Here is a 17,968-nt window from a genome sequence, read left to right as displayed (position 1 = left end):
CATTATATTCCAATGCTGGCTCCAGTTCATGTCACAAAAGAAAAGCAACACCCGAGAATTATTTGCATCCGGCGTACAAAATGTCATATCCAACAAAATGGCCAAATCGGCATACTCATGCTGGTTGTGTTCTTGCAAACATACTATATCTAGTTTCATCGTATGTCATAATCCCATAAACATCTCCATTTATGAGGATTGCAAATACCCTTACATTATGGGTAACACACTTTATTGGAAGCATCTTATGTACATAACAGAGAAATGAGGAAATTTAACTCTCATCCATATGTGTAGATCCCCCCGGATCCCGAAATACATTCCAAATAACATCATGCTTATCAAAGAGCAGAGTACCTCCATTACAAAATTGAACCCAATTACGGGAGACCGCATTAGCAGCCGGATTCACTTTTGCATTGAGAACATTAGCTACTAAAGAATCCACATTGTGAGCTACATTCTCTTGAGTCTGGGTCCAATTACGGGTTTTGTACAAAGGCGTCTTGAAAGTCTTATTCAAGGCCATAAAACCATCCTAATCCATTGTACCTTTTCCTTTGGACTTCGCAGATAGCACAACCTTATTGGTGGAAGCTTGTTGATTAACTACAAGCAATGAGCCTTTCAGTTTTTCTTGCTGCTTAGCCAAAGTAGCATAGGGCGACACAAGAATGACATTTCAAGGAGAATAAGAAGGTGAAGCTGATACCATGAGGGACTGGGCTATATCTGGTGGTTTATGAATGACAGTACGACATTTATTGGAGATATGCCCAGACTGTTTACATTTAAAGCATGCATCAGCAAAAGTGCCCCAAATAAGCTCATAGTTCCGACGGCCAATCCCAACTTGTCTATCATCAATACATTTTATTCCAATAGAGACCGAGGGAACAATAGGTCTAGTTGTATCCCAGAGAATCATAAAACAATTTCCATCTTCAGCAGGTGGAGGAGAACAAATGACCTTACCCAATAAAGCAACCAACATAGGCATATGTTCACGGAAATGTTCTAGGAAATGCTTCACTGTGACCCACACTAAGCATTTATGCTTCATGACACTTTCATAATCCTTGTTCACTGACCACGGCGATATACATGAACCAACTTAGTGCCAAACATAAGAGGCGACTTTTCCACCAAAGCTACTCTGTGTTTAGGTTCTTTAAAAAGAACCACATAAAATCCTCTGGCAACCACTAGTACACACATGGTTAGTTAGTACGAAAGGTACGGTACGGTACGGTACGATAAAATACGGTACTAATTGGTACCTTAAAATTTTTTGAGGTACGGTACGATATTAGTACGTTTTTAAAAAAAAATACTTCCTAAACTTAAAAATTGTAGACAAGAAGTTACAAAATAGTAGAACCATGAACATAATGTCATCATGCCATTAGAGTACAAAATTGCTACAAAAGGATAGGCCAAAAACTCATGGCATGGGCGACCGCCAACATGTGTACATACATGATACAATATACTACATACTACAATACATCATCGATGGGCTAGAAGGAGATAGATGCCCAATGCCTAGAGAGCTATAACATATCAAAAGTCTACATCATCACCAACATCTGCATGATCATCAACATGATCACTACTAGAGTGTCCATCAAGAGAGTTCTCTGAAGAGGACTCTTCGAAGGTGGACGAGACACTCTGGGGATCATTCTCGCTAAGTAGGTTGCCATCATCATCAAACAAGGGCTCTCTAGGCAGTGGGGTATCATCATGAGGGGGCAATGGAAGCTCACTATAGAGCTCCATGAAGATTGCCTCCTCCTCCTCATCAGGCAATATGATCGCTTGCCTAATATGGCAATGGCAAGTGCACACGCTCCTGACAAACAGCTTCCTATAGGCTGCAAAGGGCGATGAATGGCTCTCTAGAAGACTGAAATTGCTCCACGCAACAACAACAACAACAACAACACCACACCCAAAAATAAAAAAATAAAAAAAAATAAAAAGTCATACGGTATCGTACGAATCCGTACGGTGCCGTACCGTACGGCAGGTACGTACGATTCCAGTCGTACGACGTACGGAACTAACCCTGAGTACACACCATCAACTACATTTACCTGCAATTCTAATTTTATCCATTTTGCCACCTCAATTGCAAGAGGCATCTTACCCAGAAATGCAGCATTTTCTGAGAACTTCTCCAGTGGTGAAACCACCGAAGGAAGAGGAATATCAAATCGGAATTTAGGATCCGGCAATTGCCATTCATTATTACTGTACACAAAATCATCAATCAGCATATCATGAACAAAGTGTTCATGAGGAGATACCTCCTGGAGAGATTTGCCAAGCTCACTACAAAGAACCTTGTTCCTGTGCTCATCACTCTTGTGAGCATGATGATAAACCTTGATATTCACATTCTGATCCGAAGCCAACTGGTCTAGAGAAGAAGCGATGCTGAACCACGCACTGAAGAGATACAAATTGTTCACTGTACACAGACACACACTTTTTTTTTTGGTGAAACGAAGAAACTATATTATAAAACATCCATTTTACATCAGGACAGTGCTCAAGAAAAGAGCCTATGCCCTATCCATCAGAAACAGTAAAAGAAAAGCTGAACACAAGAAACATCCAAATCTTCCTCATGTAAGGCATCATATAAGGACTGCCGCAATGAGGCTCGGAAGAACTCATAAGGGTGCTGAAGGGGTGAATTCAGATATGCATGATTTCGCTGTAGCCAGAGGGTCCATAAGGCCCAGTATCTGATCCAATGGAAGAAAAGAGAATACTGTGACAAAGAAGCTGATAACGTGCCAAACATCCAGAAAAACCTGTAGAACCTGTGTGCAGGAAATCTGAGAGATAAAAAATAGGAGATCTTGTCCAGAAGGTCTCTGGAATATGAACAAGACCACAATAAATGCGGAATACTCTCAGTAGTATGATGACATCTTGGACAAAGAGGAGAGGCAATCCTTCTTTGAGCCAATTTCACTCCCACTCGAAAAATACCAACAATGCATCTCCAAAGAAAGAGTCTCTGCTTCAATGGCATTTTCAACTTCCATATCAATGTCAGTTTTCCTTTCCACCAAGCTAAAGACTTATTCAGATGCCAAAGAGAATTAGCATGATGAGCAATCCATGGAGGAGGTAATATCAATCGATAAGCCTGTATGGAAGTCAATAGATGCAAAGGCTGAGAGGATAATCTTGAACTTGAAGACTGAAGATGCCAATCTTGAAGCCTGTCTCTTACATCCAATGTTGGAATCGGAATGAAAGGGTGTAAGAGATCTGCAATAGCTTTCCATATAGATCTATGATGCATCCCAAGATTGTATTGTTGGCATGCTGCCGGAAAAGAGAGAATTTGCCCTTGAGTATCTACCACGCCGTCAATGAACCGGATGCCCAACTTCATAAGATTGTAAGCTCTGATTGGTTGTTGTACAGCAAGGGGAGAGTAAAAAATAGCACTCCAATGTAGGCTTTCCATTCGGAGCGAGGAAGCTATAGAAGCAGGATGGGGAGACCATTTGATGCGAGAGAGCACTTTCTTCCAATCCTGAATCAAGGAAGTAGAAAATGGACAACCAGGGATTTTACCTTGAAATTTGCCAAGTACTACTTCCGATGGATCAACTAGCCAACGACCATAAGCATTTGTGCGCATCTGACCACACAAAATTGCCAACATGATAGACCAAGGCTGCTCTTGTTGAAAAAAGGTTTTGAGCATAGTGATCTTTCTTGCCAACACATGAAATTTGATGTTTATAATATTCAAACCACCATGCATTCTTGGTGAGCAAAGCAGGTCCATTTTGAGCAACCTTAAAGCTTTTTTATGAAGCTTAGTTTTCCAAAAAATCTCCATGGCTTGAGACATAAAAGAAGAAAGATCTCGAGATGACCAATGTAATAGAGGAAGGTAGAACTGGACATAAGCTAGAACAATGGACTGAACAATTCGAAGCCGTACGTGCAATGGCCAAGTGGAGATCTTCCAATATTCTAATTTGTCCTGAATTTTGTTTAGTACCCAAGATATTTGCTACTTATTTCTGATTTTCCAGCCAATGGGATAACCCAAATGTCTTACTATGTTTTCTGGGTAAATAATCTGGCCGGGCCACAGGATAGCATGCCAGTCACAATGCTTGAGAGGTAAGAGTTTTGATTTCTGAAAATTAATTTTTAGACCAACTGCCAACCCAAAATCTGAAAGAGTATCCATCAATAGGCGAAGCTCCAGAGGACTGTTCTTTGGCATGAAGAATGAATCATCTGCATAAGCCTGTGCAATGAAAGGCCGTGAACCAGAAATCTGAAGCCCCTCTAACTGTCTAGTATCAACCAAATGATCCATATAAAGAAGCAAAGGATGTGAAGCAATAGCATAGAACAAAGCAATGAGAGGGCATCCCTGTCGAACTGATCGTTCTAGAGTCCAAGACTCAGACAAATGTTTCCCTATAAAGCATTGAGCAGTGGAATCTGAGTAAAGCCAATATATGACATTAACTAGCTTTGGCCCAAAACCAAGTTTAGACATGATTTGAGAAACATAATCCCACTGTACCGTATCAAATGCCTTTGCCACATCCACCTGCATGACCAAGACATCTTGAGCAGAATATTTTGCATATTCCATTGCGATGAGAGTATTGGAGATATTATCATGTATATGCCTTCTTGGAACAAAACCATATTGCCTGGGATGAAGTCCATCATGAAGGATATCCTTTATCCGATGTACCAACATTTTAGCAATAAGTTTATATATAACAGGCATCAAAGTGATAGGCCTCCAGTCATCCATTGTCTCACATAGAGGTTTTTTGGGCACAAGCTTAACCAGACCATGCTTCCAAGCTGAGGGAAGATGTTGATGCTGCCAGGCTACATTAATGAGCTTCAAGATTGGACCCTTCAATTCAGCCCAGAAGGCTACAAAAAATTCAACCGTCAAACCATCCCAGCCTGGGGATTTATGTTTACCCAAATGCTTGAGGGCTTCATCCAATTCAGTATCTGAAAAGGACATTTCCAGCATTGAAGCTTTTTGCAAAGAAACAAAAGGAGAAACAAGCTCAATAAATCTGCTCCGAGCCAATGCAACCTGAGGCTCCTATGGCATTATATAAATAATACTCATCCAGATGTTGTGCTGGCCAGCATGGGTTCTTTTCAGGATATGATATATTTTATGCAGGATCTGAACAATTCTCTCGGCTGTGCATTTTAGCCAGACATGATTTGCAGCCCTGCGTAGCAAATAATGATCATTGTGGCCGATGGATGATTATCCAATGTATGATCAATGGAGAGATTTTTGAAATAGGCTCCTTGTATGCCTCTCAAATTTCAGCTTCCAGAGCTCAAATGTGGGACTCCAAAAAGCAATATCCTTGGTCCTCAAATGCTCTACTTTGTGGTGACTCTAATAATTCTCCTCACTGGAAGGACAATACCACACATAAATCCCATATGCTACCCTCTGAAATCCAACAATGGGAACATATGACTTCATCACTTCATACTGCAGATTTATGGACAGCAACTCACCCTTCAGTTTTGGGATTTACATATCATCATAATGCTTTTACATAATATTGGGCCAGGCTTGATAGATGGTATCTTATTCATGCTCAGCAATATGATGATTATACATGTCAAATGTGGACTGATTATTCTCAACAACTATCTGATCACACTCCACTTTGGCTCAACCTTTCATTTGGTATGCCTCTGGATGATATGCAGCTCTCTTTAGTCAGACATTTGCAGGTCAATCAATTATATCTTTCTCATGAAAAATTCCAGCAAATGATCAGATTGGCTTGCAAGCCATTGTTATCCCATGCTCAGGAGGATCTGGATTTTGCTTGGAACTCTTTTGTACATCGTATTCAAAATGTCATTAAGGAATATGGAAGATGGTACATGGCAGAAACCAGACAGCATATCCAGTGGGCAAAATCATACAAGCAGTCCTTGGTACAGATTAGCCATCAAAGGTCTCTTTCTGCTTTTGAACAGAATTCATTGTCTTGTGCTTCTTCCATAATTGATGCTAATGATAAACGCAAGCTTTCCAAATGGCAGACAAGGGCTAGAGTTAAACCTATGCTAGATAAGGGTTGTTCCTCGAAATCTTTCTTTCGAAATTTACATGCGTACAGACAAAGTCAATCTATCATGAGAGTCAGGAAACCTGATGGTCTTTGGACCCAGACTTTATCGCAGCTAGAAAAACAATGTTGGTTCATTTTCAGCTTCTTTTTTCTGTACACACACACACACACACACACACACACACACTTTTTCTTTTTCTTTTTTGTAATATCCAGTGCAGTATATTTATATGCTCATAAATTTACAAGATGGGAAGTCTCCGAAGCGGAGAGTATCCCAAATGTCAGAAACATAAAGAGAAAAGCTCTAAACAAGAAGCATCCATATCACCCTCATGGCAGGCATCATATAAGGATTGCCGCAATGAGGCTCTGAAGGATTCATATGACTGGTGATTCTGCCGACCCAAGTATGCCAAATTATGCTCACTCCAGATTGTCCAAAGAGCCCAATATCTCACCCAAGAGAGAAATAGTGAGTATTGGGACAAGGACCGCATATATCTGCCAAAAAGCCAGAAATGTTTCCCAAAATTGTGACTAGGGAAACGGAGCCGAAGAAAATCTGAAATTCTCCTGAGGAGGATCCTGGAACAAGGGCAATGCCAAAGCAGATGAAGAACAGTCTCTGAGGGAGCCTGACATCTTAGACATGTGGAAGGTGCAATGTGACGTTTAGCAAGTATGACCCCCACTGACAATGTACCTGTCAAACATCTCCAAAGAAAAAGTCTTTGTTTCAATGGCATTTTACACTTCCACAACATCCGGAGATTCTTTCTCCACCATGAGAGGGGCTTCCTTATATGCCACAGAGAATTAGCATGTTGATGAATCCATGGGGCAGGCTGAAGAAGCCTGTAGGCTTTGATGGAGGTTAAGGCAGGAAGGGGAATAGGATGAATGCATGTAGCAGATGGTTGCAATTGCCAATCCAGAAGCCTGTCTGTGTCAGCCACGGGTGGAATAGGTAAAAAGGGATGCAATAAATCAGCAATTTTCTTCCATATTAACCTATGATGCATTCCCAATGCATAGGAAGCAGTGGCCCGGGGAAAGGATAAGACATATCCCCGATCATCTACCACATCATGTACGTACCTAATTCCCAATTTCATAAGATTGTATGCCCGAACAGGTTCCTGTAAAGCCAGTGGAGTGTCAAAGATGGCACTCCAATGAATACTTTCTTTCCTCATCGAGTTTGTCTCCAAGCAATTATCAGGAGCCCATTTGACCTTAGAGAGAACTTGTTTCCAGTCAAGTATGAGGGCAGTAGAGAAAGGACAACCAGGTATCTTCCCTATAAATCTCCCAATCACAACCTCCCAATGATCCGTAATCCAATGACCATAAGCAGAAGTCCTCATGTTGACACACGCGCGCGCGCGCACGCACACACACAGGGTTGCACAGAGAAGAGGAGTGAAGAACAGTAGTTGGGCAGAGGATAAAACAGCAAGCAAAAGCAGATCAAAACAAGGAAGTGAGAAGACGTGAAGGTGCAGGAAGAGGAGAGATGGGACACGTCAAAACCCCAGCAGAGACGACGTGAAGGTGCAGGAAGACTCGATAGAGGAGAGATGGGACACGTCAAAACCCCAGCAGAAGCAGCGAACTCCTGTACACGCACAGCAGAGACACAGAGTCAGACGCACGTGTGCGAAGGGGCAAGAAGTATGTGCACAGAGGTGAAGTCAGCGCTGCACAGTCAGCAGAGGCTGAGCTGCGCAAAGGCGGTGTTGGCCCTGCAGAGAGGTTAAGGCGGCGTCAGCAGCAGATCTCCCCTACACACACATATTTATATGTACATTGTATATGTATATGTATGATTACATACATACATACATATATATATATACATATATATTCTCATCTCTGTCAAAGCCCGGGTATGCATGCCACAATGCAACAAATGCAACATGTTCCTGTGGGCCCCATGTTACATCAATATAAAATTTATGAGAGAAAAATGAGAGAGGATGCAAAATTTAATTACACTTCTCAACTCATACACGTACTTGCCCTGTGGAAGACGAAGATCCACAATGTACTTTGGACCACTGGCATGCACAGCTTTGATAGGCTCATTCCACTCACCCTTGAAATCTCCTACCAGCAATACTTCTTCACCCTGCTCACACCACAAAAGCAATCTCCACTGTTACAAAAACCGTGACCATAAATTGAAAAATTAGCATGTTTTTTCTGCTAGATTACTTTATGATGGCAAATGTTAACGATGAAGATATCCTCAGTCTCAATAGTATACATTTGAAAGAAAGCATGTGTTAGATGTTATGCATGAAAAAAAGTAGTGGGGTGATCCATTATGTTTTTACCTCCCTGCAACCATGATTCCAGACGAATTGAACTGTGTGAGTTGCAGGGCCTTTGTGGTTGCCTCTTTCAGCCATTGCAACAAGATCCCAAGTGGCCCACACCAAAGCTGGCCTGTTATAAATTCATGAAAACTCTCTTTACACATTCCATCTCACAACCAAATGGGTAGATGGACTCAATTAACAAGGATAACTCAGCACCTCAAATAAACAGCATATGAATTCCTTGCCAAAGACTGACTTTAAAAACAATGAAAGGCAAGAAGAAGTCTAGCAAAACACAAGATCTGTTTGTGTATAACCAATGAAAGTACCCTCATTTTCCCACCAATGTGGAACCAGTTGTATGCATTGTAAGGAGTCTTATGAGTGACAAGTTTAAACTCTGGGTGATCAGTAATTATAAGTTTCTGAGATACAAAAACAAAGCACAAAATTGCAATTCGATGTAATCTTTCCTTTCTGTGCATGAGAAGAACCACGGAAGAAACCAGGCTTAAAAAGACACATCAAACAAGGCGTGCCAAACACAAACCTGTCAGGACCACAAGGATGCATGCTATGGACGAAATCAATGGCATCTTGTAGTGCCACATCACGAATCCAATGTAGATAGGCAATCACACAAGCAGGTGAGCGATCCAACCCTGTTGTACAGGTCACAAAGACACGATGTTCTTGTCGGAGTAACCGATACAGCACTGCAACTGCATAAGGTAACTTTCTTCGAAGATCAACAGAATCCACTTCCCTACAGGAAAAATGTTAAGAACTACACATTGGTATTTCAAAAATAGTGATTTCTGGAGCACATAGATAGAATACTAGCCAGCCCTGCATACCTTATTGGAAAATCTATTGCTAGCACACCACCTTCGTTCAAGCTGTGTTTGATGGACTCTCCATCAATACCCCAATTAGCTTGCTCACTTTTGCTCTGGAAATTTAGTATCGCCGTGATGCCCTGTTTGGGGTTTGCGTGTGTGTGTGTGTGGGTGGGTGGGTGGGTGGGGGGGGGGGGGGGGGTGATGTGGTTGTCTTTTAGCGTGAGAGTTGTGATAAAGAGTCTAAGCAGAGTAAAATAATCCTTCAAAACAAACCATACCTAGAGACCACACAGTTACAATGATTCCTTTTCTATCCAACATCTGATATTATGTTTTCTTAGAATTGTGGCGTCGGTCATCAGTCATTCCTTACCACTTTGTCAATGAAACAATAGGAAGGCATGGCCAATAATGACTTTAAACAAAACCATAATTTAGGCAAGCTTTGATTCAAGTGAACCAACTTAATGTTTGGAAAAATCATAAGCAAAACTTGCGCAGAGTAGGCAAAGCATCATTACGAAAACTCATAAAAGAACCCCAAGGGTCAAAATAGTTTAAATAAGATATGGTAAAACAGGAGTATTGCATCCTTAGTCTAGACTCATTTTGGATAATATTAATATCTCAGAGGCAGCTAGTATTGTGGCCAAGTGGTTAGGGGGTCAAAATCCCAATGCGGAGGTCATGGGTTTAACCCCCACTCGGCACAGCCCAGAGCAACTCAGAGAACATTAAAGAAATGTTTAAAATCTGGAGAAAAAGTGGAATTGGGGTAGTTGTGAAAATGGATCTAGTGGAAAATTGTGGGAAAAGAAATTGTGGGAATTGGGTGAATTGGGAAATTTGTGAAAATTTGGGGCAAATTAGGGTACTTGTAGAAAATTGGAGGATTTGGGAGCACGCAATGTCTACAGCAAGCTTATAATGCAGGCGGCTCACGCAGCATTGTACAGGATAACATAAGTACAACGTGGCTGGTTGCAAAAATGCATACACGACTATGGAACGAAGCGTATGGAAAGGGCTCGTATGCATATCGAATGCAACCTTGCCGCAGACAACGAAAAAAAAAGTTGACAACTCCAAAAGACAACTAGGGCTAAGTTACCTCGAACGAGAGCCGAGACTCTGAAGCTTCACTCAACGGTTCTATCTCACATTAATAGCTTTGCCTTTGAAATTCGTGTTTTAGAGTTTTTAGGGTTTTTCTTTATTTCTTTCTTCATCCTTCCTTTCCTTCACTCTCTTTTGCATTCTTTGTCTTTCTTCTCTTCTTCTTCTTTTTCTTCTTCTCTCAATACCATGAGCCCCACAGCCCCTCCCGCCCCACAACCCCCACAGACGTGCTCATGTTTGCACTGCTGGTGCTTGGCGGCTCTCTTTCTCTCTCTCTCCAGCGTGCCCGACGCCCTTGGCCACCCCGTCGGCCACGATCACCTCATCAGCTCCAGATCAAGAACATGCTCCACCGCCGTCGAGCTACCTTTCCACGTGACATAGCTGAGGGAGACTTCTCGGCCATCCTCATTAGCCCCATGCTTGATATTTTGGAGAGTGGTATACCATCTACTCGGAGCTGATGTTGCTCTCATGTTTCTATGTTCTTAGTATTCCATGATGAGTTTCCATGGACAGTTTTGTATCACCCCAGTGAGAGAGCTATGTTTATGTTTTCTTTCTATTTTATTTTCCATTCCATGATGAGATATGCCATGGACATTATTGTATCACTTTGGTCTCATAGGTCCATTGGGTCTTTAGTAGACGCTTAATATATCTTTCTTTCTTTCCGAGTTCAAGTCCCACACTTGGTTGTATATGCCCTCGTGTTGCATTCTACCAACGTTAATACCTCTCTCTCTCTCTCTCTCCAAAAACAATGTGTTACAAGCCATCCGGAAACGCCCACGTTGTGCTGGCCCCTTGCACAACCTATCTTTGCATGTCCTTAACACAACTCACTCTCTCTCTCTCTCTCTCTCTCTCTCTCTCTCTCTCTCTCTCTAAGGTCATGGGCTTTAACACCTCCTCACAGTGGATAAGTAGATCTACAGTACAGTTTACATACAGTGGAGAGCCTGTGGAGTATGTTACCTCATCTGTATACCTTGGGATCACTTTTGTTGGACCTCAGTTCTCGATGCGGAAGGCGGCCGAAGCTAGATTGATGAGGGGATATGCAACCCTTGGCTCGCTAGAGAGGCAATGCTCACAGATACAGTTTCAGGAGCCGAGGACGAAGCTTTGGCTATTTGATACTCTAGTTATACCTGCACTACTGTATGGTGCCCCCATCTGGGGTCCTAGCTTATACCACAAGAAGAGACAGAGGAGAGAGCCGGCCGGGACAGATACAAAGGAGGTATATGATGGGTGGAAGCCGATGGAGAGGCCCCTACTGGCGATGATCTCACGCATGATTAGGAGTAAGCCATCAGTGCCACATGAGATTGTGCGAGCGGAGATGGGGGCTGCACCGATAGTGACAGAGGCTTTATTCCAGACAGTGACATACTGGCATAGGCTATGGGAGCTTCCACTTGATAGATACCCTCGGCTAGCCCTGGAGTCCTCGAGACAGTTGACACTTGAGGGAGATACAGAGTGCTGGTATGCACAGGTAGGCACTTGGTTTGGCATGCATGGTATGCAGATGGAGGCACTCCCCCTGTTCAGATGGAGGCACTCCCCCTGTTCCAGTACAGCATAGAGGCCCCGTCAGTTGCTCTCAACCGCACAAAGCAGAACAGGGTTATCAGGAAGGACATTGTCAAACTGGATACTCAAAGGACATGGAGTTCACCTAGTCGTCCACTAGGGACGAAGATGGCCTTCTACAGAGATGACCTCCTATGCCTAATAGAGGATGGGTTCATCATCCGCCCACGCTACATGGACACACACCTATCCTTTGGGGTGAGATGTGTGATCGGCTAGATCCGCACCTCGTCCCACCAACCGAGAGTGGAGACTGCCAGATATGGGCCTAGGGCGGCCGCACCAGAGGACAGGATATGCCAGCTCTATCACACAGAGCCCGAGACAGAGGATCATTACATATGCCGATGCCTTGTATACTATGAGATCCGGGGGAGGTTCCACTGCCTCTTCCGAGCTGGGTTCAGACCACTTTCCAGGATCATGGACTTCCCGGATCAGAGATGCCTGGGACTTTTTCTTCTAGAGCTCCGTAGACACAGGGAGTCCTTAGTGAGATCCAGATCGGCTGTACTTGCTCGAGGACCAGCACAGAGAGCTCTCACCGACTTCTTCCATAATACTAGCACTCCGAGGGCCGATCCACCCATCCTACTCAGACCACACGCTAGTGCAGGAGCTCGGCCGAGAGGTGTGACACTCGACAGGGCCACTAAGTTATGCAAAGCTCGACGCACCAGACCCCATGGCCCTCGCCCACAACCATGCCACCACAGGAGGATCCGGGCCATCATCCCCATCATCGTAGGACCTTCTCGCGCCAACTCAGTTTTACCACCTTGAGCACCATGTCACAGTGGCCCATGAGGGATGTATGTGATATGAGAGCTCTCTACTCATGTACCTAGATCAGATTTTATAGTTCTAGATTTTTGTTATCTTTCTTTATTACTATTTTGTACCCAAGATGATGTACCTCATGGATATGATGTAACCTTTTGGTCTCATAGGTCATTTTGGCCTTTTAAAGACATTAATACAACTCTCTCTCTTTTCCAGACAGTGTATCAGCCTGCTACAGCGCCTGCAGATCCTTGGGGTTCCATCACACATGATTTGGGGCATTATTGCTTTATATGAGTCAGTGGTTGGGAGGGTGAGATGCCCTAGAGGACTCTTAGAGGAGATATCTAGTAATATTGGGGTGAAACCAGGCTGCCCACTATCCCTCACCCTCTTTAGGCTATACATTGACAAGATCTCAGACTTCATTGATAGAGCGGGAGGTGGAGGGGCACCCCTAGTAGGCATACTTGTATCTATTCTCTTATGTGTTGATGATATAGTGCTTATTGTAGACTCACAAGAGAAACTACAAAAGCACATGGATGCCTTACACAGGACTTCTGTTTACAGAGGGGCTTGTCACTTAACCTTGGGAAGACCAAGGTCGTGGTCTTCTATACATCCCCTACTGTGAGGAAACATAGAGAGATCACCTCCACGGGCAGCCGGGTGGAGGTAGCAAACTCATATGTCTACTTGGGGGTCACTTTCACGAGCTCCAGCAGATCACTTTCACGAGCTCCAGCAGATGCTTCTCCATGAGATAGGCATCACAGGACAAATTGACTAGGGGATATGCTGCACTTGCCCTCCTAGAGAGACAGTGCCATCAGACACACTTCCATAAGCCCAAGACGAAGGCTTGGCTTTTTGACACACTAATGACTCCAGCAATCCCCTTTCTAGGCACCAGGCTTGTCAGCGGCAAATTGGCAGTGCATATAGCGACCACATATTTTGATGCTCTCCAGATTGATATGCAGCAAACCATCTGTCCCTCGCCATATCATTCGAGCAGAGTTTGCTATAGCACCTATGGTGGTAGAGGCCTTATTCCAAACCATTACGTACATACAGAGGATGCTAGCCATGGATTCGTCACGGTTACCATACCTAGCACTATAGTCTTCGCGGGCAATAGCAAAGAGAGGAGTGCATCCACCTTGGTATGCTCCTCTCCTCACAAGATTCATACACACGGACTACAGATGAACCGACTACCCCCATTTCAGTATGACCTAGACTCCCCCTACACCAGGCTCATAAATGTGGACAAGAACCAGGTAATTCGATATGATTTGCTGTAGTTACACATTCAAGATACATGGATTACCCTAGGGGAGCCCCTACCACCCAAGATGCAGTACTACAGTGACCATTTTCTGAGGCTTACATTGGATGGATTCATAGAGAGGCCAGGGTACCTGGATGCTTTCATGTCACATGCCATGAGGATAGCACTTGGTTGGCTCAAGGTCTCATCCCATAGAGTCAAGATTGAGGTTGGCAAAGCAGAAGCAGGGATCCCAAGAGAAAGCAGACTTTGTAGATTGTGCCATAGAGGAGTAGAGTCTTAGGAGCATCGTATTTGTCAGTGCCCAGTGTATTATGAGATCAAGGGGAGATTCCACTACCTATTCAAAGAGGGATTTGGGCCATTATCTCGGGTTATGGAGTATAAGTGTTATCTTGAACTCTTCTTATTGCAGATCCGACAACACAGAGAATTACTATTCCGAGATCCTCAACCCCGGCACCTACCATCACCAGTTTTTTCCACCCACAGGAGGAGGACACTCAAATAGATGAGGCCACCATAGTAGTGACGAGGGGCCCACCATCTCACCCCTCGACTAGAGTTACCCTGCCTCATGCCACCGCATTTCAGAGAGCCGAACGACCTCACCCTCCTAGACCTCAAGCACCCCAAGCTCATGAGATCCTCACCCGCCACCGAGCATCTATAGTTGCTACCTTGTCTCAGCTTCTCCTCGTCCCTATAGATCTAGGGGCCCTCCTACCCCTCGTTGATGTTGGACGTTCTTTATGGACCCCTACCACACATCCATGGATAGCTCCCTTTCCACTCACACCCCTGTATCCTCTACAGCCACTTTGTCATACGATGATGAGGATGGTGATCCTCAATGATGTTGCATGTGCGAAAGCCTTGCTATACTAATCCACAGTCCTAAGCTTGATCAAGAACAAGATGCCAAATAAACATGATTAAGATAGAGGAGAGAGAAGAAGAGAAAGATCGTTGGTGTCATGGTTTTCTTGTATTTATATGGTACAAAAAGGTTGCTTTAATGGTTGTACATGGTTGAGCCCTTGGTCAGCCCCAAAGGGGTTGACCTCTGGTCATAGTCACATGGGTCGATGGATGAGGACAGGGACGGGGAAGGGTTTGGGGATGGGGAACGCCTGGAGGTAGGGAACGGGAACGGGGGGTGGGACGGGGACGGGACGTGTATGTGGGCATTCACCTCTTCCCACCAAGACCAACCTGAACCCTTGCCCCCAACACAGGCTGCTGGTGCTCGCGAGGAAAAGGCCATTGAAGGCTGATGGCAGCTTAGATGGAGCTTTGGCATGCTCAAGCCTAAAGAACTTGTGCAGTATGCACTGTGCACACTCCAGAGGAGAGATGGAGGAGAGCAAGTGTGCACAGAAAAGATGGAGGAGAGCAAAGATCACTCAGCAAACTTCGCATTTCAGCCTTTAGATAGGCTTTTTCTAAAACATCAAAACTTAAAACTTAAAACCTAAGAGGAAAAGCCTTCCAAAAATTTCTTCACATCCCCAAACACCCCCCCGTCCCACAAATTTAAGATGTCCCTTTATAGGCGACAGCCGTCCCCTTGTGAGGGACGGCACATGGGACGTCCCCCCTGCAGAGGGACGCATCCCTGTGTGAAAGGGAGGCCAGGACGGCGTTCCCCCGTCCCTAAGGCCTGGGACGGGCGTCCCCTATGACTATGCCTCCGGTCCCTACATATGCTTAATTGATGACTACAATGATGAAATGATGAATAAACCACTTGACTGCTGAAAATGATGCCTTTCGCTAATATAGTATGCTGAGGTACAGGTCGGCCAGCAGATACTGCTGTCGGCCTATTCTGGACAAGAATATTCTTTTTATGTTGCATAAAATGCTGCGCTTTCTTTACTGGCTTGCCCATACTCTGCTCACCACTGCCTATGACGTGGCCACCTGCTGCATGGACACCTGCTGGCTGTCGACAAGGTCCCATGCCCTCCCATGGTGATGATTATGATGGTGAGGCTGATGATGATGATGATGAACTGATACTGATATTGATACTGCTGTTGATGCTGATGCTACTTCAGATGATATTGATGCTGACAGTGAAGGTAATGAAGATGTTGATGCTACTGATGATGCTCTTAGTGCTGACTCAACCAGGGATTCTACTGTTCATGCTGAGGATTACCCATAGCACGGGCGTGCACATGACACATGATGAGGATGATGATGATGATCCATACTAGTGTTAGTTCTTTTTGTTATGTTGTCTTTTTTTTCCATGATGAGATTCCATGGGCACATTGTACACCTTTTGTCACATAGACCCGTTGGGTCTTTTGCAAGGTATTAATATATATTTCTTCTTCTTCCTCCTCCTCCTCCTCCTCCTCCTCCTGCTCCTCTTCTTCTTCTTCTTCTTCTTCTTCTTCTCTTCTTCTCTCTCTCTCTCTCTCTCTCTCTCTCTCTCTCTCTCTCTCTCATCCTAAAGTTAAAGACTCCCACCAAGAAACATCCCCTCATCCTGAAATTAAAAGACCCTGAATCCCAGGCTGAGCTCTTGAAGAAAAGGGTGGCCCTGAGAGCCGCCAAGATATACCTACGAGATGATCTCACACCCTTACTCAAGTGGAGCACAAAAAAACTAGGATGGCTAATGTTACATCTTGTAGCATACGCCAAGCTGAGACTCTGTGAAACAACGAGGCCTTCTTTAAACCTGAGTTTAGTGAGTCTTTAGCAATCCTTTAAACAGCATACATGAACTGAAAGATGTAGTCGAGACGACACCAGATGGGGTCCCAAATTACCCCCTGACACCCCCCCCCCCTCCTTTCCGTACAAGCAAGAGTATTTGCTGTATTTCTTCTGGAAAACTGAAGAAATAAAGCAAATACTATGACCAAACGCTAGGCAGAACTGTGCATAAGTTATAGGCAACTGGGAAGCTATCTTCGAACAGAATACATCCGCCCAAGACTGAGGGTTGGTGTGCTGAGAACTTTGAAAGAGGCTGAGCTTCAATTGCCTTGGCTTGGAAAGCACAAAGAATGCTGAAAGTATGCAAAGGTTGGAGGCCTAAGCACACATGCTTGACTGTTTGCTTGAGAACTTGATTTATCTAATGATTTTATGGACTGAGGCTTGCTCACCTTTTTATATGGCCCATGGGTGCTGGTCGGTTGGCATAGACTGCTGTCAGCTTGTTTAATTTGCCACGACTGAGTAATATAGCATTAAATGCTGAAACTGGTCATGGGTTGTTCTATCTGCTGGCCGTTTCACACCTGACCGACTGCTGCCCAGGTCACAAGGATGGCTGCCGACTGCTGCCCAGGCTGTTGTCCAGGCTGCCGACTGCTGCCCGAGCTTTGGTAAGGCGCTCTTTGATTGACTCAATGATGGCTGAAATTGTTTCTAGCGTCTTGTTAGCTTCCAAGGAAGGAGATATCATCTGCGTGAGAAGGGATGAAAATCTTCGACCAAAGGTTGTCTCATAAGGAGTTCTGCCAACACTGGATCAGTGTGTCATTGAGAATCGCTTGCACCAACAGGAGATGAAGCTCCCACTTCGACTCTTGATCATGGCAGTACGCTTTAAGCACATCAAAAGCCAACTCGTTTGTAAATCTAGCTTTGGCCATCGGTCTGGGAATGGAATGCACTTCACAAATTGCAATTTGGTACCAAAGTTGTCAAACAAAGCGCGCCAGAAACTTCGGATCCCGATCTGAAGTAATAGTCCATGGCAAACCACATACTGGATACCAATGTCGGAGAAAGAGCCAGGCTATACCTTTTGCTATGGCTGTCTGTTTGCATGGTATAAGGCATACAAAATTTATTGAATCTTTCAACTATCATCATACACTGAGTATTCCATGA

General features: G+C 44.2%; 1 protein-coding gene across 4 annotated transcripts in view; it reads right to left on the bottom strand.

Annotated features, from left to right (window-relative positions):
- LOC147610123 (phosphoglucan phosphatase LSF1, chloroplastic) overlaps positions 1-17,968 on the bottom strand; it is a 104,557-nt gene that overhangs the window by 32,056 nt on the left and 54,533 nt on the right. For 3 of the 4 annotated variants that reach the window (XM_086786778.1, XM_086786781.1, XM_086786777.1), the window contains exons 5-8: positions 9,319-9,440; positions 9,012-9,227; positions 8,477-8,588; positions 8,156-8,268 (exon numbers count right to left, since the gene is read on the bottom strand). In XM_086786778.1, coding sequence (XP_086642904.1) covers positions 8,156-8,268; positions 8,477-8,588; positions 9,012-9,227; positions 9,319-9,440 — 563 coding nt within the window. The remainder of the gene's footprint in view (positions 1-8,155; positions 8,269-8,476; positions 8,589-9,011; positions 9,228-9,318; positions 9,441-17,968) is intronic. The other variant, XM_086786779.1, reaches the window with a different exon arrangement.

This window comes from Cibotium barometz, chromosome 50 (assembly GCF_041138505.1).
Source record: "Cibotium barometz isolate CiBa-2024 chromosome 50, ASM4113850v1, whole genome shotgun sequence".
In the NCBI taxonomy this organism is placed as follows: domain Eukaryota; kingdom Viridiplantae; phylum Streptophyta; class Polypodiopsida; order Cyatheales; family Cibotiaceae; genus Cibotium; species Cibotium barometz.
Note: the sequence above shows the minus strand (reverse complement) of the source record. Positions and strands in the feature narration are given on the sequence as shown.